This window comes from Artibeus jamaicensis, unplaced genomic scaffold (genome assembly GCF_021234435.1).
Source record: "Artibeus jamaicensis isolate MK-2021 breed Jamaican fruit bat unplaced genomic scaffold, CSHL_Jam_final contig_889, whole genome shotgun sequence".
Taxonomy (NCBI): domain Eukaryota; kingdom Metazoa; phylum Chordata; class Mammalia; order Chiroptera; family Phyllostomidae; genus Artibeus; species Artibeus jamaicensis.
In genome coordinates this window covers 1,984,113-2,007,925 of record NW_026522005.1, presented here as the reverse complement: position 1 = coordinate 2,007,925, position 23,813 = coordinate 1,984,113, and the positions used below count along the sequence as shown (strand labels likewise).

Below are 23,813 nucleotides of genomic sequence, written 5' to 3'. Positions count from 1 at the left end.
TGTGGGCAAGGCCCTGTGGGTGCTTCAGAACGATTCCCCCTGCCGCTGTCCTCCAGGATTTCCTCCTTTGGAATAGCACCACCAGCCTCATCTTTCCGATGCCATGGACCCACGGCTCTCTGACAGTTGAGAATGCTCTGCTTTTCAGATAATACCATCCAGTCCATTTTCTGCTGTTGCTGTTGCTGTTCCGTGCAGAAGCGGTAAGTCTGCTTTCCGAGACCAACTTATTGGAAATGGATTTACTGAGTTTCCTTATTGCCTGTTGACTGTGAAATGTGAATGTTATGAACAAAAACATCATTTCGATAAATTCAGAATTTATTTATGGTTTTAAAAAAAGGAAATTATCTTATTTAAATCAAATAAAGGTTAAGTTCTTTGCACCCACTGTTGCCCGCCCTGGGAAACCCTTCTCCCATTTTTCCCTGTTGAATAAATGCCTCCTCATTTGAAGCCATAGGTCAAATGTCAGGTCTCCTGCAGTCCTTTCTTAATCCTCTTGGATGTAATTGCTCCTTTGATTGTGTTCCCAAAGCATGTGATTTTGTTCTTTATTTAATATATGTCTGTGTCCCACTCCATAATTTTACCCATTATGGGCAAGAATTCTGTCTTATTCATTTGCATATCTCCCCACAACTATGGCTGTGTTTCATACAGTGTATCCAACAATGATTGTCTAAAAATAAAATCCAAGGCACCGTGAAATAGTCACAGCTAACATTTAATGGGAGTGTCTTGCATGTCGGACCTGCACTAAGAGGTTTGCATTTATTAGCTCAAGTGACTCTCAAAACCACCTATGGATTTTTACAATCCCCATTTTACAGATGAGGAAATCAAGGCTTAGAGAGGTTATATTGCTTGCCCAGAGCCACACTGTGAAATGGTAGACCTGGGATTCAAATTCATGTTCTTAATTACTATACCATGTATACTTAAAACAACAGATACCATCAAATGAGGAAATGCATGTAAAATAATAAGTGCTGTGCCTGACACAGAGTAAGTTTTTGATGATCATGATTATAATTTTGTGTCCTTAATATTCATCAGACACTGCACAGGGCATGTGACATATGTTTCCTCAATTTTGTTGCTTAACAACTCTATGTGCTCTTTGCATCTCTAGTCTCCAGGTAAGAAAAATCAAGTTCTGAGAGCCCACAGAACTTGCCCAAGGAAATGGAGTTAGTCTTCTTTATTTAAAAAAAAGCCTTTGAAAGAGACCTGGATTTTTGTTTGAGTTTTGTGATAATCTAGTGTGTTTATAGATAACTTGAATAAAAATAATTACTCATAACATGATTATTTCTTAATGTTAGGCAAGTGAGGACGCAAATAAGCTTGAGCAAAGATGAAGAACTTTCAGAAACGTATACTCAGCATCCCAGGAGATGGTTCAGTGACTTGCCAATTAAGAAGCAAGTGAGTATCATTTCAATGGGGGGTGAGGGTGGGGAGCAAGGAAGCTTGTTTTTTTTAGGGTCTGCTCCATGAGATACTGTTTGCCACCATGTCCAGAACCTAATATCATGATTCGAACACAGTAAGTGCTCAATAAACATTTAGTAAATGAATTTTCTAGAAGATAACAAAAGAGAAAAAAAGATCAGCTAACATACCCCTCTGCTATATTTTGGAAGAATTTGGAACTGGACAGTGAATTAGGAAAAAAAAATATATATTCTGGCTACTGCCATTTTGAGGCCAGGATTGATTTTCAGTTCAGTGTTGGGAGAAACAGTGTTCTTAGGAACACTGGCAAACCCAAACAGAAACTTACAGCATGTGAAAGAAAAGAGCTGCTTTTCTTTTATCAAGAGAGAAGAATCCTAAAGACAGAGTGAAATTATTAGGGAGGAAGTCAAGTTTTAAGAATTATGACCTGGAAAAAATCTAATGCAATACTGACAAGAGAATTTGTGATTTTGAAAATTTATAAAACAATGAGTGTGTTGCTGGATGCAAGTTATTTTATAGTTGGTCATTTCCTGTGTTGATTGCACTCTGGCCTTGGTACAGCTGAATGGAAGAAGGGAGGCAGCAGGCAAATATGCTAGATGCCTCTTCTTCTTCTCCTTCTCATTATTATTATTGTTGTTGTTGTTCAAGTACAGTTGTCTCTGTTTTCCCACCACTACTTTCCCCTTCCTGACCCACCCCACCCGCCACCCTCACTCCTTCCCCTCTTTGGCTTTGTCTGTGGGTCCTTTATTCATGTTCCTTGACACCCTTCCCCTTCTTTCCCCATTACCTCCCTCCTCCCTCCCCTCTGGTTATTGTCAGTTTGGAACCTAATCAACAAAACAAACAAGCAAGCAAAATATAACCAGAGACATGGATATGCCTCTTCTTGTTAGGACACGTTGCTAAAACAGTAGTGCAACCACTCGCTGCTTGGCTTTTCCAGTCCAACAGGGGCCGCGTGCAACCATCAAAACGCAAGCCGCTGCCTCCCCTCCCATCCTCCGAGGTTGCTAAAGAGAAGATCCAAGTCAAGGCCCTGTATGATTTTCTGCCCAGAGAGTCCTGTGATTTAGCGTTAAAGAGAACAGAGGAATACCTGATACTGGAGAAGTATAATACTCACTGGTGGAAGGCAAGAGACCGTTGGGGGTAAGATTGGTGGCTTGGTCCTTATCACATTCCTCCTCTTTCATCCCCTAAAGACTTCTGAAGCATAAAGAAGACTGTTTACTAGCTGAGTTTCTCCAGGCCGATAACTCTCCCTCCTGTGTCAGGTGAAACCCGTCCTCCACACCTCCGCATCTGAATGCAAGCACTGCAGCTCCGTGATTTCGGCAGACCCTGAGAAACAGGGTGACCCGGCTTCACTTCCCACTGCTGCCACTTACGATTTTGTCCTTTGAGCAAGTCACTTCCCCTCTCTCTTTCCTTTTCTTTGTTTAAATTGAGCTATAATTGACCTATAACATTATCTGAGTTCCAGGTATACAACACAGTGATTCAATATTTATATATAGCATAAAATGATCACCGTTAAGTCTAATTAACATCTGTCGCCACAGTTACAGAGTTTTTTTCTTGTAATGAGAGCTTCAAAGATTTAGTCTCTTAGCCACTTGCAAATATGCGCCACGGTGCTATTACCGCTACTCCCCACGCTGTGTGTGCATCTCCAGGGCTTCCTTGTCCTGTCCCTGGGAGTTTGTATTTGACCCTCTCCACCCATTTCGCCCACCCCCACCCCACTGCCCCATCTCTGGCAACCCCCAATCTGTTCTCTTTATCTATGAGCTTTTTTTTTTAAACGGAAAATAAGTTTTTAGATTCCACCTATAAGTGACACCATACAGTGTTTGTCTTTCTCTGTCTGACTTTTTTTACGTAGCACAATGCCCTGAAGTTCCATCTACATTGTTACAAATGGGAGGATCTATGTGAGATCCATTCTCATTATAAGATTTGACAAGAATCAAATGTTGTCATGTGTATGTATCATGTCATATACATTTATATGTATTTATTTATATATATATAAATCTTGATACACACACATATGAATGAGTGGAAACCCCCCAAAATGAATTTATTTATTAAAAAATTGTATATTCTTAACATGTTTAAATTTCAGTCGCTTTCAAAGTACTTTCCATTTCATGCAATATACCTACCACGATGTTTTTTTTCCACTGCTCAAAACAGTTTTTTGAACTTGTTGATTTTGATGCCTTTTAGGGCTTCTAACTGTTTTTTGTTTCACTTCTTCCACATTGGCAAAACATTTCCCTTTAAAGACTTTTTTCATCCAGGGAAACAAGCAAACAAAAAATGTCAATCAGGGTGAGATGGAATGAATAGGGAGGGTGGGGTACAGGGTCATGCCATTTTTGGTCAAAAAATGCTGAACACTCAGTGCAGTGTGGGCAGGTGCACTTGTAAATCAGTCATGAAATGGGCAAATATGTTGAAAGAGTCTTCAGAAAAATGCACTGAAGCAGAACACAGCCTCTCACAACAATACCAGTCGGTACACTGCTACACATGAGTTCCTAGAACACTCACCTAGGAGGGGAAGCCTGTACTACAAGGGCCCCACCCTCCAGAAGATAATTCCAGTTTTTCACATTTTCTTTATCCGTTCTTCCATCAATGGATAATTAAGTTCATTCCATATATATCTTGGTTATTGAAATGAATGCTGCAGTGAAAATTGGGGTACCCGTATCTTTTTGAATTCGTGTTTTTTTCCTTTAGATATGTAGCTGGAAATGGAAATACTGGATCATATGCTAGTTCTATTTTTAATGAGTTTTTATTTCTTTCTTTGTAAATGGGAATAATAATTCTTACATTGGTTCTTACTCAGATTTACACTTTCTTGGGGAATTTGACTTTGTTTTTCCTGTTGTGCTCCGAGGTAGGAACAGAAAGTTCTTACTTAGTTTTACATTTCAACAATGACTGGTTTTGGAAGTAGGTGTGAAATAATTAGGAAAGGAAAGAAGACCCTTGGGCTCAAGCAGACTTCTTGTCGGCTGCAACGGACTGTCGGACTGTCGACACCTGACTGAGTCCTGGGTAGAGGAGGGTCCTGAGCTCCCTGGGAGAGTGCCCTGGCACTGATTCTGATCTCCATCAGGATTTGGAGATTATACATAGAAAAAAATCTTTTATAAACATTTTGGAGATTATAAGTACCAAAGTACCAGAAGTATCTGTATTACATGCCCTCTTTCTTTATATTCTCCTGATTGTTTGGCTGTCCTACCAGTCCTTAGTTTGGACCCAACATGGGATGGAGTTATTTCAGTGGGGAGAGAGTTATATGACCAGGTACAGGACTGCATATTTAGCCACTTCTGCAGGTGGCCTGTACACGTGACTCAGATGAAAACAAACAAACAATTAAATTTTAACTTCAAAGTTAATAAGTGAATATTATTTTTTCATAATAGGCATACACAATAAATATTGCCAACATTCTGCCTTGCCACACCTTCAAATTCAGTCTCTTTCTCAAAAGTAAGCACCATTATTCATTTAGTGAATGATCATCTTCGAGGCACTTTCTTTTCTAAATTTTTTTTATTGTTATTGTATTACAGTTGTCCCATTTTTTCCTTTGTCAATGCACTTTCATGCACATTTTGAAATACATGGTATAATTTGCAGATATAATTTGCAGAAATCTAATCACACTTTATGCATTGTTCTGCAACTTGCTTTTATTTCCCAATAATATGTGTTGGGGATCATTTTGTAATTTCAAGTGTTGGTGAAGGTGTAGGGAAAGAGAACCCTCACCCTGCAGTGGGCGGGTTAATTGGCGTCTCCTCCTTCCAGGCGATTTGCTGTACCTACCAAAAGATGCACATGCCCAGTGACCCAGCAATTCCCCTACTTTGCGTCTTGGAGAAATATTTGTACTTGTGCACAAAAGGTCATGTGGCTAAACTAGAATATTTACTCTATCAAATACTTTGCAGCAATTAAAAAGAATTAAGCCAATATCTTTGTATTGCTCTGTTGTTAACCTAGTCACTATAATGTCCCAATGGTCATGGAAGTGACACCTTTCCTCTTTAAAAAGATTCTGGTGTCATAAAACATCCTAAACTACTCACGTTGTAAGTCAGAATCTTTGTATTTACTATACAGAGATTTTAGTTACATGTGAAAATGAAAAACCTGTGTTCCTCTTTTAACAACTTAATCAATAAAATGAATTTGATTCCCCTGCATCCATGATAATGCCAATATTCATGATAGTGCAAATATTTTGATTTTTGTTTTGTCTTTTGTTGTAGGAATGAGGGCTTAATCCCAAGCAACTATGTGGCTGAAAACAAACCAACCAACTTAGAAATATATGAGTAAGTGTCCTCTGAAGTACATCCTATGGTTAGTCTATGAAAAGCAGGTATATTTTGGAAGCTTTTAGGTAGAGATACTGTTTTTGGTCTAAAAAAGGAAAAGAAAGTAACACATTTGGCAGCTCTAGCGTAAGAGGTCTTTGATCCTTATAATGGTTGATTCAGAAACTTCCTTTTCTTAAACTTATTTTTTGTTTCATGTCATAGAGCCACTTTTTTTTTTGTTTTAACAGCAACAGCATGAAATCAAACAGTCATCTTGCACTTGTTTTAGTATATGCCCTAAATGGAAAATTAACTATTGTAAAAATGACATTAAATTTCCAGTGAGTGGTAAATTGGACTTAATATATAGACACATTACTATATTTTGGCTTATGTTTTAGAAATAGCTGAAGATAAGAAGTGGGCCAGAGCTATAGTTGGGAAGGACATTTGGCATGTTTGCTGGAGTCCTGCTTAGAAATTTATTTTTGCTATACAGATTTGGAAAATAGAGGAGATCTCAGCAATCACTTCTTTTTAGCCCCTCATTCTGCAGATAAGAAGCTAAGGTTGAGAGATTAATTTATACGTAGAGTAGCAGAGCTGGGGGTGGTCTTTTATAAATTTAGGTTTAGCCCTGGCTGGTGTAGCTCAGTGGATTGAATGCAGGCTGCAAACCAAAGGGTAGCCAGTTAAATTCCCAGTCAAGGTGCAGGCCTGGGTTGCGGGCCAGGTCCCCAGTGGGGGCCATGTGAGAGGCAACCACACATTGATGTTTCTCTCTGTCTTTCTCCCTCCCTTTCCCTCCCTTCCCTGCTCTCTAAAAATAAATAAATAAAATCTTTAAAAATATTTAGGTTTAGTTGAGCTCTTGGGGACCCTCTCATTTGCAATTAGCACATGCTTCCCAGCTGCTGGTGGTAGGCAATGGAAGTGATGAACTGAGGCAGGAAGACAGGTGCTTCTCTGAGGACCAGGCAGCAAATGTCAATCGAATGAGAGAGCTGCCTTGCTCTGCTTTGCTACTAATTGAAGTCCACCACCCAGAGGCCAGACTCAGCACATCTCTTCCCTAAAAAGGATCCAGTTACAGATCCAGTTTTAAAAGAGTTGGTGAATAGTGCGCACTTTATCGGAGAGGAGAGCAGATGACCTCATGGCACACCTGCAGAGCCCTCCCAGCCTTCTCCGTCAGCTGCTTCGCAGGCCAGTTCCCTCTCCCAAGTCACTCTCCTTGGCTCCTTACAGGGCCTCTTCTCTCTCCTCCCCTACTTCACTCAGCCTGTCATGTCCACTCACTTGACCTGTGTCACTTAGCTCTGCTCTAAGATCCCAGTCTCCACTCAGTGAAACACAGTCCTCGGGGAGCTGCACCTGCCTTCCTGGGAAAACACTTCACGGCTGTCTGCAGTTACCCATGGATGGCTGTACGGTCTCCCACTGCCCCCAGCTAACGCTGACCATCTCAGACAGGTCTCTTTGTCTCTCTTTTTGTTTGTCTTCTCGCTTTTTTTATTTTTAATAATTTTTTTCAATTACAGATGATAGAGTGTTATGTCAGCTTCAGGTATACACTCCAATGATTAGACATTCACATAACTTACAAAGTGATCCCCCTGATAAATTCAGTACCCACCTGACACCATGCGTAGTTATTACAGTCTTATTGCCTATATTGCCTACATTCCTTATGCTGTGCTTTACATCCCTATGACAATTCCGTAACTACCAATTTGTTCTTCTTATTCCCTTTACCTTCTTCATCCATCCTTCCAACCCCACTCCCATCTGGCAACTGTCAAAATGTTTTCTATATGTATGAGTCACAAATAGGTCTCTTTGAAGGCCAGGTCAGGGAAGTGGTGGGAAAAACTAGAAAAATCAGACTTTTATTTTCATATTATAATCCCAGTGTTAGGAGGGAACAGTGTGAGAGGCTAGGAGAAATCAGTGGAGAAGGGGTATAAATCAAACGGGGGGTGGTTGGGGAAGACCTTTCTGAGGAAGTGGCTGAGGCTGAAGGTAGTCAGGGCGCCCACAGGGAAGGAGTGCAGTGTCTGTGTAGGCCTCTGACATCTCAGGGGACGTTTACGTGTAGAAAGATTTTCCTTGGTTTTAAATGAATATCCAGTGGTCAACAATACAATGAATGTATGGGTCATTTTTTTCCATAAAATAAGACACTTTTCATTTTCACCAGTAACTTTATTGATTGGGATATTTTGAGTATGTTGAATATCTCCCATGTGGTATAACACTGGTCATTCTCAATTAATGTCTCAGTTTGTTCACTATCAACTTCAACTGGCCTACCCGACTGTGCAGCACTGTCCAGCGAGAAATCTCCAGCACGAAACTTCACAAACCACTTTTGACACATTCGATCAGTCACAGCAACTTCTCTGTACACTACACAGATCTTTTGTGTTTTTATCTTCCTTGAAATAATGAAGCATAGTCTGCCAAAGGTGTTGCCTGTTTTCTTCCATCTTTTAAATTAAAATGGCTACACAAAAATTCACAATATTTTATGTTTTTTTTTTTAAGCTACACTAACCTCCTCCCAGGACCAATCTGGATTTACAACTGCATTGTAGAAAAATCATCTTTTTTTCTTCTTTTTTAAAAGAAATTCTTTTTAAAAAAAAGACTTTATTTATTTTTAGAGAGAGAGAAGGGAGGAAGAAAGACAAGGAGAGAAACATCTCTCATGTGACCCCCACCAGGAACCTAGCCTACAACCCAGGCATGTGCCCTGACTGGGAATTGAACCACTGACCCTTTGGTTTGCAGGCCGGTGCTCAATCCACTGAGCTACACCAGTCAGGGCTTTATGTTTTTTTTTTTTAATGCATGCTGATATGACAGTGGTCACAATGCAATGTAATGAAATTGTTTCAAATGAAGTTAAAGACAACTAAGTGCTACTAGAGCCACCTTACAGAGAAAACCAAACTTTTTGGCCAACCCAATAAAAACCTAGTTTTCAGTAAGCCTTCAAATTTAACTTGTAAATCTTTATATACTATTTATAAATATAAAATGATAAACTATTACCTTAACTCACACTCAACATATTAAATGTCCTTCTACAATCAGTCCTATTTATAAGCTCAGTTAATTAAATTTCCTGAAACATTTAATTTCATTGATAAACTGAATACATTCAATTTTCTTTTTAAATACTTCATATGCCAGACATGGCAAATTTGCAATTGTAATGACTGTTTGTAAGTCCCTGCATTATCCTGGAAATTCCATTAACTAAACATTTGTGGTGAATCAAATAAATTAAGCGTATGTGGTAAATCAAGTTCTCTTTAGCATACAAATATTTTACAAATGAGTCAAATTCTCTTAAACATCAAATGAAGATTAATTTTAAATTTTAAATCAGAGGCAAAACCCAATCTGCCAGAGTCTCTTAAAATTCCAGATATTTTAAATATCAGACATTGCTTATCCTGACCTTTACAGAAGCATGGGTCTGATTTATCTCATTATCTTTAGCTGGTGTTATCTAGGTATGAGTTACAACCTTCCTGATTTAAATACAAACAAAACAAAACTCTTCTAACTTTTACCATCTGATTTAATTCTAAAACCACACCCAAACCTCCTTAAATTATATTCATCCAGTTTTCTTCCTGCCTGTGGAATCCTGCATTATTTTAAAGAATCCTAAAATCATTACATATTTCTGTCTGGGTCTTTGGTTACTCCTTTGAAGTCATTCTAATGACATGCACACAAATTTTAAATTTACATTTAATCAAAACAATATATTTACTTTTTAATTTATTATTATACTAAGTACAAAGCAACACAACTAACACTGATATGATAGTGGGTGAAAATCTTTTAGAAAACATACGATTTGCGTTTACTTTTAAGAAGTGCCATTAAGCGTTGTATTTTTTCCAGATATAACCTGTGAGTGAGCTATAGTCATTATTCTCAACACACGTATTTTACAACTTCACCACTGGGGGCCTCTTTAAACTGACACCCCATGTCTTTAACTCTGTAACAGGAGGTCTCCGAGTCATCTTGAAATTCCCTGCACAATATTAATGTTCATTAAAAAGTACTAAATAATCACAGTTGAACATCACAGTTACTCTTATTCCCACTAGTGATAAGTAGTTACATTATTTTATCTAAAATTGTCTGTAATTATCCCTATTCTCTATGGTTCATCTTATTCATTTTCATTTTGAGAGCATTAGTATTTTAAATCCCTGGCCACTTTAATTTAGTGGCAGCTTCCTACTACTGGAGGTTAGGGGAAGTCCATGTGATAAGATCGATTCCACCCTCAAAGTCAGGTATGAGTTTCATTCAGCCACCATCTGCCTCACCACCGTGACTCAGTGCATGGCATACATGCATTCTTCCTTCCCCTGTCCACAAATATAGCACTTCTGGTAATGCTAGATTAGCTCTTTTTAAAATCTTTTTTTGAAATGAAAGTTTTTCCATTGTTCTTTTGCTCTCCTTGGTTCTACCATTTCCTCTTTCTTGTACAATGTTTGCATATTGACTAAGTATTGTCACACCAAATTATTTATTTAAATTACAGTATTATTGAACTATCATAACTGCGTACACTTCTGGTAATTCTAAAGCAGTGATTTTCAACTGGTGTGCCGGAAGAATTTGTAAAATATGCAGTACCTGACTAGTTAGCAGAGGACTTACTTCTTTTCCTCTATATTGTTAGATTTTAAAAAATGACAACAGCCAACACAACAATAGCTGTCCTGTGTGAATGAATCAAAATTATACTTATTTTTGTCAGATCAGCAAAAAAAATACCATTTTGGTATGCCACAGAATTTTAGGCATTACTTTATGTGTGCCATGAAATGAATAAGGTTGAAAGTCATTGCTGCAAAGTCTTATAGTGACATGTTTTACGCAGAGGTAACAGCAAGATCAGAGGCAGAAAGGGCTTGGTGAATTCAAGGAAAGAAAGAATCCCTATTGGCTGAAGGTCAGTGTTGAGCAGAGAACGAGGCGGTAGAGGAGGTGGGGGAGGGGGCGTGGAGCAGGATTATGTGTGGACTGTTCCATTCACTCTACCCAGTGCTGACCTTACTGCCACTTAACATACTGAGGAAAGTCAAATAAGTTAGAGTGGGTTTTGTATTTTGGAAAGGTAACATAGCTCATACAAAAGTATGCAAATAAGTTCCCAACTAGAAAGAATTAAGTATTTTTTAGTGTGTCTACCAAAGCTCAGTGAAGTGTTTATTGAAGATGATGAACTCCTAACCACCCACATTTCATGGTCATTTTCAGGAGGGTAAGTTGTTCAAAATTCTATACTAAGTGTGTGTCAGAAAGTTGAATTGAGATATAATAGAATAAACTAGATATTGCAATTAATTTAGTCTACTAGACTAAATTAATTTTAAAAAATTCAGATAATACTGTACTATTAGGGTCAGTTAGTAGACTAAATTAAACAGGATTATCTATCTGAATTTTTTTAAAAAGCACTCAATTTTCTAAAAATCATTTCTGGATTAAGTTCTTTAAAACAAAGAAAATGGAATAGGTTTTTTTTTCCTGGAAAATAATAAAATTTAAAAATAATTTTTATTACTTTTACAGGTGGTACCATAGAAATATTACCAGAAATCAGGCAGAACGTCTTTTGAGACAAGAGGTAATTCAATTTATTCCTCAATAAATCTGTTTCAAAATTTCTGAGAGAAGTACATTATAAAGAAAGACCTTACCTGATTAAAAAGTTTTACTACTTCCTGTTCCTTTTAGTTCTATCGTATTTTATCCCATCTTTATTTTTTTGATGTTGTAAACTAGTTGTCTATGTATCACATTCTATTTTCTATTGATTTTCATCATAACTTCAGAAATGTGTTTTTCCTGAAATGATTCCAACACCAGCATTCTCCAGCCCCTTCATTCACTCCACAGTGCCTTCTACCAGCACAGTCTACGCTAGAATTGCCCGTACCCCTTTGCATCAACGCCAGTCAAGTACGCAGCTTCTCCTCATGACCTTAGCTTAGGTTCATTAAAAACACAAATGTAGAAAAATGCACAGTGCTGCCCTGTCTTTGTCCTTTGGGAACAAAGGGAAGAGTAAGGTAGCCAAAATATCAAGCTCAGAACAAAACTGCTCATTTAGGTCAAAACAAAATAAAACTGCATACAGTTTAAATTTCCAACTGACGGTAAAGATTATCTGTGGGTAAAAGTAGAGTCAAAACTAGAAACTAGGTGAGAGATATGTGTGTCACTGTGTGCTACTGTCGGATGTTGAGGAAATCTAGAAAGATAAGTGAGAAAGGATCAGTTCTGTAACTAAAAACTCCGTGCCAGTAATGGCTCAGGACTCAGAGAGGGTCCAGGTCATAGCTGGGGGATAGGCCAGCATGAGGGACCCAGACCCAGACTCGGGGTGTGGGGGGTTGGAGGTTGGGGGTCAGGCCTGGCTTCACTGACTGGACCTGCCCTGTTAGTCCACACGCCTGATGGAGCGTGGCAGCAAATGTGGTGACTGCAAGTGGCTTTTCTGCCTGCAGTCACCCGGCATGGTGTGCCTGGCATGGTGACTGCAGGTGGCTTTCTGGACAGTGATCTTCGGAGGTCCAGAGGAACACAGAAGATGTTATGACAGGCAGGGGGAGGTGGAGAAGGGAAGTCCAGAGGTGGATCCACAGTGCGCAAGGGGATCACAGGTAACGTGGCCAGAATCGCTGGGCTGGGCAGGGTCAGCCCATTTTTTCTGTATAATATAAAAAAATGAAAGAAAATAAAATATAAGAAAAATAGACTTTGTTCATTTTTTCTATAGTGTTTGCCTTTTAAACCAACTAATGGATATTTTTAAAATATATTCTGAATACCAGTTCTTTGTCATGTGTTAGAATTATAGTTATGTTACAGTTATATTCTTCTGATTTCTGGCTTTAAAATTTTTTTATGCTGTTTTATACAGAATTTCTAAAAATGTTAACATCAAAATTTTCAATATTTCTCTTGTGACCTCTACTTTTTTGTTTAGTTACTCAAAAGAAATTCCTCTCATCATGAAATAATAAAGGAATTTTATGTTTTCCTTTAAATTCTTAAATATTTGCTTTCCACATTTAGGTCTTCCGTGTGTTCAGGGGAGGTGGTTGGGGGTGAGGAGAGAGTTAAAAATATGAGGTCTGTCCAGAAGGTATCCAGACATGTACCATGAAGAATAGAGACATTTATTGAAGATACAAGATTCAAGAAACATTGTACATAGGACAATGATGCCTCAGTCCCCTTCAAAGTAGGCACCTCGGGGCCTCAGTTCTCCCAGGTGCCATCAGCTGCTCCACTGTATTTTCCTGAATCTCATCAACAGTCTGAAATCTCTTCCTTTTCTAAGGTGATTTTAGTTTTGGGAAAAGCCAGAAGTTGCAGGCTACCAAATCTGGCTGTAGGGGGGCTGAGTTACCTGGGTGATTTGATGTTTCGCCAAAAAAAACTCTGCACGAGACTTGATGCACGAGAGGGTGCACTGTGGTGATGAAGCTGCCAATCACCAGTTGCCCATAGCCGCATCTTTTCAATCATCCCAATAGTTCCCATGGAGAAATGTTAAGCTTAACGCAAAATCTGATGCAGATTTATTGCTCTACTTGCTCAGTCATTTTGAATGTGATCGTACACAGTGCACAGGCTCGCTCAACAGCATCTACTGCCCCCTCTGACTAGTACAGTGAAGTCGTTGTTGTTTATTCATGCACATTGCAGTCCACTCTTCTTGGCTGCCAGGTTATATCAATGTTGTGCAAACTGTTTTTGTTATATTAATAATGACTGGATTTTTCTGGACAGACCTGGTATACACATATTTTCCTATATATCATAAAATGTTTTTGTAATTTACATATTTGTAACTTTTATTTAAAAAAATATGCCTGGGTCAAATCCTGCTCAGTTGTGAGGCATTTAATTGGTTAGAGTATCATCTTGATATGCCAAGGTTGCAGGTTCAATTCCCAGTCAAGGCACATAGAAAAATCAATGAATGGGTGCATAAATAAATGGAACAACAAATTGATGTCTCTATCTCTCTCAAAAGAATAAATAAATAAGGGGAGGTGGGAGAGGATAATGGGGAGGAAGGTGAAGGGCATGTTAAGGAACATGTATAAAGGACACATGGACAAAGCCAAAGGCAGGTAGGATTGAGGGTGGGAGGTGGGGATGGCTGGGGTTGGAAGGAGTGGTGGGGGGAAAATGGAGACCACTTTACCTGAACAACAATAAAAATAAAAAAAGAAAACATAGAAAATATTTAAAATATAATAAAATAAAAAATATATTTCTGGCTTGGGTTTCCTAATATATTATTTAGCATTTGTCCTGTTATGTTCAGAGTGAGCCAGGCTTCTAATTTCCCTTTTCTTTGTCTGGTTCTAGAGAATTGCCTATTTTATATTTGTTTTCAAATTTGTTGCATAAATTGTTTATAGAAGTATCCTATAATTTTTGTGAGAAGTACTGGGGCTTCTCACTTGGTCTCATCCGTCAGCCTGGCCCACGCAAGTGTGTTGCTGCTGTTGTACCACTTTAAATACCGGGGCTTACATGCTGGCCTCTCTCATTCTTCTGTTTTTAAAGACATGTTCTAGATATATAGCTTGCCCATATAAACTTTAGAATTGCTTTGCCGAAACTGAAAAAAAAAAACACTTCCTCTTGGTTGTCTGAAGTTTACAGATTAATTTAGAAAAACTTGTTCAGGCCGTTACAGATATGATTGGGGTTTTGAGACTTATTTTTTTCTGGGATTCACTTATTGATTATTCATATCGAAAAAAACTAAAATTATATCCCTACCTCAAGGAAAAATTAATCTCAGCTGGATTAAGGATGTAAGGAGAAAAACACTTTTGTTAATATTTAGTTAGGATTTTTGCACTGATACAGGGAAGACTGGTTTGTAGTTTCACCTTTTGTCATCAGTCTTTGTTGTTAGGATTTATATTAAACTCACTTTATATAAAAATCTAGAAGTTTTTCTTCTTTTCACATGCTCTGGAATCATGCTCTGGAATCCAGAGCTCTGGAATCACATGCTCTGGAATCATTAATCTGTGTATCATTTCTAAGATTTATGATTTTTAGAAATGATAGTGTAACTCCAGTACTTTTAAATGTTGTAGCTCTTTTGAAACTTTATCCATTTTTCTGTTTAATAGGTCCATTAAGATTTCTAGTTCTTCTGGGATCAATTTTAATACATTTTATACTTTACTAGTAAATTGTTCATTTTATTGAAGTTTTCAAAATGTATAGAGTGATTACATTTTTTTGATCAACTTTCCCATTTATTGTTGATTAAGGTAATTGACAACTTATCTATTTTATTATTTCTCCTAGACAACCAGACTTTGAATTTAATTACTAGATATATTATATTTTGTTTAATAACTAGTTCTATTTTTGCTTGTGTCTTTATTACCATATTTTGCCATGTATGATGCACACTTTTTGCCCAAATTTTTTAGGACAAAGTAGGGATGTGCATTAATGCTAATTCTGTATCTACGTAACATAAAACAAAACATTTTTTTCTCTGAAAATTTAGGCCAAAAACATGGTTGTGCATTATACATGACAAAATACGGTAATTCCTTTCTTCTACTTTATTTCAGAGTTCTTATCCTAACTTCTTGAGTTAGATACACTTATTTGTATTCCTTTCATTGATGTAAATAATATGACTGAATTTACCTCTGAGTACTGCTTGAACTAGACGGCAGAGGTTCTGATACTTAGCATTTCCTTATTATCTTCTAGATATTTTTCATTTTTATTTAAATTTCCTTGAGTTTTACAAAACTCATGGCAGGGGCTTGAACTTTACATATATGTGTGTATCTATGTGTATACACACACGTATGCCTTACACACATCTTTATCCTCTACGTCTTGTGTCCCCTACGGTATATAGCGCAATCCCTGCACATGGTAGGAATTCAATGAGAGCTAGATTTTATCATTTTAAATGGGTATAAGAGATTCTCTAGTTAGAAAATTTAACCGGAAAATGAGGCTTGTCCCTTGGTAAGCATCTGGGAGGAGAAGGAGGTGGCTTCGTGAGTTACATTGCCCCCCAGGGTCAGGCCAGGCCGTGTGGGTTGTGCAGTGAGCACACAACTTAGTGGGGCTTCCCAGGTGTGTGCTTTCGTGGGTTTGACAAGACTGAGGTATTTTCCTCTTCACAAGTGCAAGCGCACTCAGCAAACCCGAAGCATTGTTAAATATCAAACAAAAAAATCAAATAAAACTGTCCAGCTTTTAAGATTATTTGAAAGCAAGTCACAGCTTTGCTGAGATTTCCAAAAAACTTTAGAGGGAATCCAGTTCATAATCTAACACCAAACCTACTATAATATTCTTTTCTCTTGCCCTTTTCCTTTTTGCCCCTAGAACAGCTAAAACGGCTCTCCTTCTCTTCTCTCCAGACTCCCCCCAATCCGTTCTCTCTTCATCTCATTAAAACGCTGGTCTCTTTTCCCACTCCCCGCCCTGACAACCTCAGATGTTTTCTGGCTTCCTGCTTCACCCCCGCCTGCCATTTTCTTTTCTTCCAAAGCACAATTCTCAGAGTTCTTCCTACTTATCAGCTATTGTGACCTATTATTCTGATTACCATAACAAAAATAACTAAATAGTGGATAACAAAGTTGTTAAATGCAGGGTTTCTCTTAGAAAAATTGGGGGCAAAAATTTAAAATTCATATAAAAATTCCTTGTCTTAACTATATTTTATTTTATAGGTATTATTTCTAAATCCATACTTGTAAAAAAAACAATCTCATCCTTTTATAGTAAGTCAGTATAGCTTTAGTTTTCTTTATTAAGATATAGGTTTGTCTTTCTAGTAAAAAGTAAACTTATCCAATGAATGAATTGTTTTGCAGTCTAAAGAAGGCGCGTTTATTGTCCGAGATTCAAGACATTTGGGCTCCTACACAATTTCTGTGTTTCTAAGAGATAGAAGGTAAGCAGTTGTGATTTTGGTTGCTTTAGAAATATTAATCTTTGGGGCAATCCTTTTTAAGGAGATACCATCACTTACAGAATGTAAACAAGAGCCTAGCCCAGGGAGAAGATTGCTGGACTGGATATTAAGACAACTGACCAGCTCAAGTTGTATATCTAACAAGCTCTGTGTGTGGCATTGGATGTTACTTAAGTTCTCTCATTTTCTTTTCTCAACCGTCAAGTGAGGAGGTTGAATCGGCTGTAGCTGAGCTGGTGGTGCTCCCCTCATATCCCTTGGTCTGTCCTGGGTCTACCTGCAGGGAGTTCATCTGCTCTCAGAAAGCTTCCTGGGTCTTTCTGCCTGAGAGTGTTCTCTGAATAAAGGAACTCATGGTCCCCATGGCTAGGCTGGAAGGGTCTGAGAATTAACTTCTTAGGAGTGACCCTCTGTCAGCGAGGAATGGGAGTTGGTGGATAAGCACCTCGGCTTCTCTGCACTTTAGTGGGACAAGTCCCAGGTGTGTTCCACAGTCTTTCAGCATCCTATAAGGCATAAGCTCCAGTTAACAGAAGTGCTCATCAACACAGCCTGTACCGGTTCTCCTCCCTTCTTTGTCTCACATCTCCTTACACCCCTCACAATGCATTTCTTTATTCACCTAACACATACTTGATAGTCAATCAATACTTATGTGCTCATTATGAGAGCTACTTTTTTTGAACACTAGGCTTGTCACCTGGACAACTTTGGCTGAAGTCATGTTTGATTCTAAGGCCCAAATAAGACAGCGGAGGAATTTTCCTGAGATGTTGAGACACCTGTTTAATTCAATCCAATCTGCTGGTCAGTGTGTAGTGTTGCTAGGCCAAGAGTTCTAGAGGTGGAGTCCTGTTGCTTCATGAACTGATATCATTCCAAAGTGATCTTTTGCTTGTTTAATAATCCACATTTGATTGATTGTAGAAGCATGGAGGCTACTGTCAAACATTATCAGATTAAAAGGAATGACTCCGGACAGTGGTACGTGGCTGAAAAGCACTTCTTTCAATCCATCCCTGAGTTGATCTGGTATCACCAGCACAATGCAGCCGGTAAGTCAGGAACTTCAGGCTGGGAGAGTCCTGGACCCGGGCTCTTCTGTCTCAGACACTTAACAGATATCCCTCTAAATATGTGTGTGAGCTGGAAATACAACGTAGTTCGGAAAAATTCTCTTCATTGATGTTTCTTTGTTTTTCTAGTCAGGGGGCAAGAGGTAGGTCCATTTGTAAGATTTCTGCCAAGTTAGAAAAATGATAGATGAGAGAGAAGCAAAAAGCCATTTAGTCTCTATGCATTCGTTCTTGACGTATGCATAGGGCTGAATGTAACAGTGTGTCCGGTGTCCTAACGAATCATGCTTCCTTTTCTTTGCCCCTATAAATTTGCTCTCTATGTTAGACTATTTGCAAGAGAAAATTTCCCTTAAATCTCTCATTCTCTGTTGTTTCTTGTCTAGAGAATGGAAGAAGCTATACAGGAAATGGCCTTCCACTAATTACATTTTGGCCTGAATGTGCTGGAGGCGTATTTCGATCCCGTCCCCAGCTATTGTTTGTAATAATTGTTACTTGTGCCCACCTACCACCTATGGAAAAATATAGGGTCCCGGAAAGTTCTGCCACAATTGCAGTCACGTCTCTTGCCTTCAGCCCTTGCCCAACCTCTGCGAGACATCTCTGAGCCCCTGGGGGAATCCTCTCACCTCAGCGTTCAGAATTTGGAATCCGCTGTAGCTTTTCATATTGTTTTGACTTCTTGTCATGCAGTGCTTTTTTAGATTTCTCTCATGAAAAGTTGTGTTGACAAAAAAAGAAATCTCTTTTGGAGAGCAGTCACTTTTTCCCCATTATACTGCTTCTAAATATCAGGAGTGAATCCAAGGAAATTTCTATCCACTTCTGGGATGCGTCCGCATGGGTGTCCCAGAGCTCGGTGAGAGGGGAAGTGGCGGCGTGCCTGAGTGGGCCAGGAAGGGCCTGCCTGTGGCCAGAGGGAGACAGAGCCCTCTGATCAGGAGACAAGCTCTGAGTCTCCTCCTCCGCTCCTCTCTCCTCTTCCTTTACAGACAAAGTGTAAGAAACGGAGTGGTTATGATGGTGAGGTGAAAAACAATGCTGAGGTAGATGAGGATGTGCTGACATGAAGAGACGTTAGTGATAAGTTGATAGTTAAAAAAAAGTACATAGTAGTATATTTAGAGTATAGTCCTACTTTTGAAAAAATACATTCACACATATATGTGTGCATAAGAAAACTGTTGACATTTAGGTAATAATTTTTTAACTAATAAGATTATAACAGCTCTGGCTGGTGTGGCTTAGTGGATTGAGCACTGACCTATGAAGCAAAGGGTCACTGGTTCGACTCCCAGTCAGGGCACATGCCTGGGTTGCAGGCTAAGTCCCCAGTAGGGGATGCATGAGAGGCAACCACACATTGATGTTTCTCTCCCTCTCTTTTCCCTTCCCTTTCCCTCTATCTAAAAATAAATAAATAAAATCTTAAAAAAAAGGAATTTCTTAAAAAAAGATTATAACAGACTACAAACTGTTAATGTTTACCTCTGGGGATTGAGACTTGGGATATGGGAAGTTTTTATTTTCTGCTTTATAAATTGCTTTAGGGTTTAATTTTTTATTGCAATGTACATAAATGATTCTTACAATATACAAAATACCACACAAATAACTTTTAAAATATAAAGAGTGGAACAAACAATGAAAAACAGTGCCTGAACGTTAAAACTATGACTGTTATTTATTAAAGAGAAAAGCAGTTGAAAAGACATACAGCAACAAGAAAGAATGATGAGAGAAAAGGCATGCGACCCAGAAATAATTTACTTATTGTAGGCTGACTGAGCCATACCCTGTTCTGAGTGCTTTTATGTTTATTAATTTCCTTAATCTTTAGAGCAATCAATCCTGTGAGGTAGGTGCTGTTGATGTCTCCATTTCACAGATTAGGAAACTGGGTCATGAGTTGTGAGGTGACTTGCATGAGGTCACACCGTTAGTTGGTATCTACACCACAATATTTACTCACTGAAGTCTTTGAAACCATTGGAGCCACTGAACCCATTAAATTCAGAGTTTGCATTCAGCTATAGTCAAACCTCGGTTCTTGAACACCTCCCATCTGGAACAGTTCTTTTCTTTACCAAGTTGTTCATGGGAAAAATGTCTGGGTTTTTGGACAAAACTTTGGTTCTCAAGGCAACAACCCGTTTTGTGCTGATGTGAGCATCTCTCAGGCGACAAAGGAGAGAATGCACAAGCAGGAGTCAGTTTATGGCTAAATCTTGTTGTCCACGTCTCGGGGGATTGTGCTGTGAATGTTTTTGTGTCTTTTTTTTTTTTGCTTTCACTGCTACTTATTATTAAACAATTACAGTAAGACTGGTGTAGGTCCCTGCCTCTCCCTGTCTCTTGGGACTGCACTAATCATTGTTCACTTGGACAGTCTTAGTGGTCTCCTTCCTGGTCTTGTTGTCTCCAATGTGGCCTTTCCTTCGGTCCATCCTCTATACTATTGTCAGAATGAGCTATTAAAAATGTAAATCTGAATATGTCATTCCCTTATATGGGAACTTACAATGGCTCCCTTTTACCTGCAGGAAGATGTAACATTCCCTAGCATGACTTACCAGCCCTATCAGTGGACATTAATCCAGTATCACTGGTGTCCTTATAAAAAAGAGGAAATTAGGCCCTGGCTGGTGTGGCTCAGTGGATTGAGTGTGGGCCTGTGAACCAAAAGGTTGCTGGTTTAATTCCCAGTCAAGGGCACATGCCTGGGTTGTGGGTCAGGTCCCCAGTAGGGGGTGCATGAGAGGCAACCACACAATGATGTTTTTCTCTTTCTCCTTCCCTTCCTCTCTGTCTAAAAATAAAATGTTAAAAAAAAAAGAAAAAAGAAAGCTTCATGAGAGTGGGGACCATGAGTCTCTTATGCACTGCTGTCTCCCACCATCTAGATAGTGCTTGGCCATTTCCAGGCCTTCAATAATATTGGTTGAAGGAATCAATAATAAATGCTTATTGAACGGAACAGAAATTGACTGTGTAGAATACTACATGTTGGCACCATCAAAAGCAATATTATTTACTCTCCCATGCTATTAAAAAAACAATGAACTACTCTATAAAGCACACACGGACAAATCCAAGGAGTGGGGAAATCAGGGGAGGGAGGTGGGGATGGCTGGGGTGGGGGGACAGAGTGGTGGGGAGAAAAGGCAGACAACTATACTTGAGCAACAATAAAAATTTTTAAAGTTTGTTATGAGAAGACAGATAAAATTCTAAAGAAAATATATATTTTGTTTTCCCAGTATAATGTTAATGTAATATCTAATTGAAGTTTAGAGAATATGGCTCATTATCCTTCTTAAGAACCATAAAAAACAATGAAAAATTCTAAGCTATCTAAAAAAAACTACTCTTAAAAAGTAGGATGGAAAAATGGTTACACTTAAGTATTGTTGATGGGTGAATAAATTGATAAAGTCCTTATAGAGAAACTCCACATTTTAAGGACTTTATCCTGCGGCAATAATTTGAGAGGTGCATATAAATATATATTCAAGATTATACAGCATATTTTATCATAGTGAAATCTTAGAAATAACTTTAAGATCTTTTTCTAGTCATTGACATATGGATTGTAAAAAGCTTATCACAAGACCTTCACATTTCTGTAAAACCTATTAGATGTGTATATCCTTTCAAATATACACATAGAGATTTTTGCAAAGATGTTTATCCACATGATAACGGTATATCTTTGGATGCTAGTATTTTGTGAGGGACCTTTATTTCATCTTTATTATGTTCTTGAATTCTTTAGTGCTTGATGAGAGTATATTATTTTATGAAAAATGTTTTGCAAATGGGAAAAATAAGCAAACAGACTGAGTGGAATGCCTTTTTGCTGTATTTATGTGAAGTATGGTACTATCGTCTAGCATACTGTTTACATGAGTAAGTAGGTGTGAAATGATGATTTCTCTTGCTCTTTCTCCCCAGGTCTCATGACCCGTCTCCGCTACCCAGTCGGGCTGATGGGCAGTTGCCTGCCAGCCACAGCCGGTTTCAGCTATGGTAAAGTACATGCGTGCGCCCAAGTACAATGTCCAACCCAGTGACGAGTTTACCCCAGGTTCCCTCTAGGTTCCTTAAATTCTCAGCTTCCCGAGATGTCCATTGAGACATATTTCCTCTCAGCATTTAAATCCTGCTTCTGAGATGTTGAAATATATATCTCATAAGGGCAGTGTTTTGGTTTTACTTCAAATTTTATTGAACATTATTAAGAGCCCTTTTGATAAATAACAGTTATTGTCATTTGAATGTTCGGGCTGTTGCTCTCTGGGTGCACGGGTGGCTGGGAAAAGAATGCTCCCCAAGAGAACCTGTCAAAGGAGCTGCTGAAAGTGTCCTCTTCACCTTTTTCAAGTAGGACCGGGGCAGAATTGGATGTGAACTATTTTCTAGCAATGTGTTATTTGCAGATATGTGAGACTAGGTAAGAGCCACAGAATCCTGTTTTCTAATTCAGTGACACTTTATTCCCTTAAATTTCTCTCATTAGTGGGACTCGCAATGCCCTGGGGAAAAGCGAGGCTGTGTAATGGAACCGGAACGCAGGGCCTCTGTGTAAACTGAAACAGAAGGGTGATTTCAGGGGGTTATGGGGACCTACATTATTTCTTTGCCCCATAAACATTACATATAAGTCCCACCATTAGCAGTTTGAGTTATGATGGTTCTATTTAATTTTTTAAAACTAAGCTGCTCAATTTTTAATGTCCAGAACAGTCCACAATTCAGTCTGTGGCTTACATGTATTTGATGAATGGAAATTTTGCAAAGTGTAATTATCCCTGTTTTCCTTTATGGATTTATTATGTTGAATAAATCATATGCCAATACCAAGGTTCTCCCATGTTACTTTTAAGATACACCTGCTATTGGGAGGGGAAATAATTTGCAAATCTGGTACTGGGACTATCAACCTAAGGGTTGATTCTTTTAAGTGCATTATTTTAGTTGTCCAGCAGGTGGCGGTGTTGTTACATAAAAAAACGATACAAAAGATTTGCTACTTCAGTTTTTAAGAGGGTTATTTTAAAAGCATCCCCCTACTCCCAACTTTTTTCAATGGGATGAGAAAAATGTAGTAATGTAGATTTCATTTCAAACATTCACTTACACATATATGTGGGTCGGAATCTTAACATAGGCATATTTATTAGCTGAATTGATTAGACTTTTTCCTAAAGAGAAGACTTATCCAAAGGCAGAAAAGCCTGTTGGGAGTTGGAACGGGCAATAGAAGGACTGAAATGGGGGGGGGGGGCAAATTTGATCTGTCTTAGCAGTTTAGTCACCAGGACAAAAACTCACTGAGGACATAAATATTTTAGGTTGGTAGGTTTAGTTAAGAAAGGCACAGAACTGTGTTTTATCCTGGTTCTCTTTGAAAAGAGAAAGCATGTTTTGATATCTATAATTCTTCTCCAGGTAATTAAAGTATGTATGTGTAAACTCAAATTCTGGAATTACAGGTTGAAGCCACAATGAGAACGTTAAAAATGATTACAAGTTCTCTCCACTCATGTATAAATTTGTTAACCTTTCTGTCATAGAAGAGATTTCAGTAATCCCTACATCTCTCTCTTTTTTTTTTTAAAGATTTTATTTATTTATTTTTAGAGAGAGGGGAAGGGAGGGAGAGAAACATCAATGTAACCACACATTGCCTCTTGCTCACCCCCTACTGGAGACCTGGCCCGCAACCTAGGCATGTGCCCTGACTGGGAATCAAACTGGAGACCTTTTGCTTTGCAGGCCTGTGTTCAATCCACTGAGCTACATCAGCCAGGGCCCAACATCTTTTTTAGCTCTAAAATTTTAGCAGGCCTTTCCCTA

General features: G+C 38.5%; 1 protein-coding gene across 4 annotated transcripts in view; it reads left to right on the top strand.

The window, feature by feature from the left end:
* Positions 1-23,813, top strand: part of TXK (TXK tyrosine kinase) — a 56,251-nt gene that overhangs the window by 21,622 nt on the left and 10,816 nt on the right. For 2 of the 4 annotated variants that reach the window (XM_037164849.2, XM_037164842.2), the window contains exons 2-9: positions 57-203; positions 1,329-1,431; positions 2,417-2,622; positions 5,778-5,843; positions 11,448-11,502; positions 16,775-16,854; positions 17,803-17,930; positions 21,909-21,983. In XM_037164849.2, coding sequence (XP_037020744.2) covers positions 133-203; positions 1,329-1,431; positions 2,417-2,622; positions 5,778-5,843; positions 11,448-11,502; positions 16,775-16,854; positions 17,803-17,930; positions 21,909-21,983 — 784 coding nt within the window. In that variant the 5' untranslated portion in view covers positions 57-132. The remainder of the gene's footprint in view (positions 1-56; positions 204-1,328; positions 1,432-2,416; positions 2,623-5,777; positions 5,844-11,447; positions 11,503-16,774; positions 16,855-17,802; positions 17,931-21,908; positions 21,984-23,813) is intronic. The other 2 variants (XM_037164835.2, XM_053654901.1) reach the window with 2 other exon arrangements.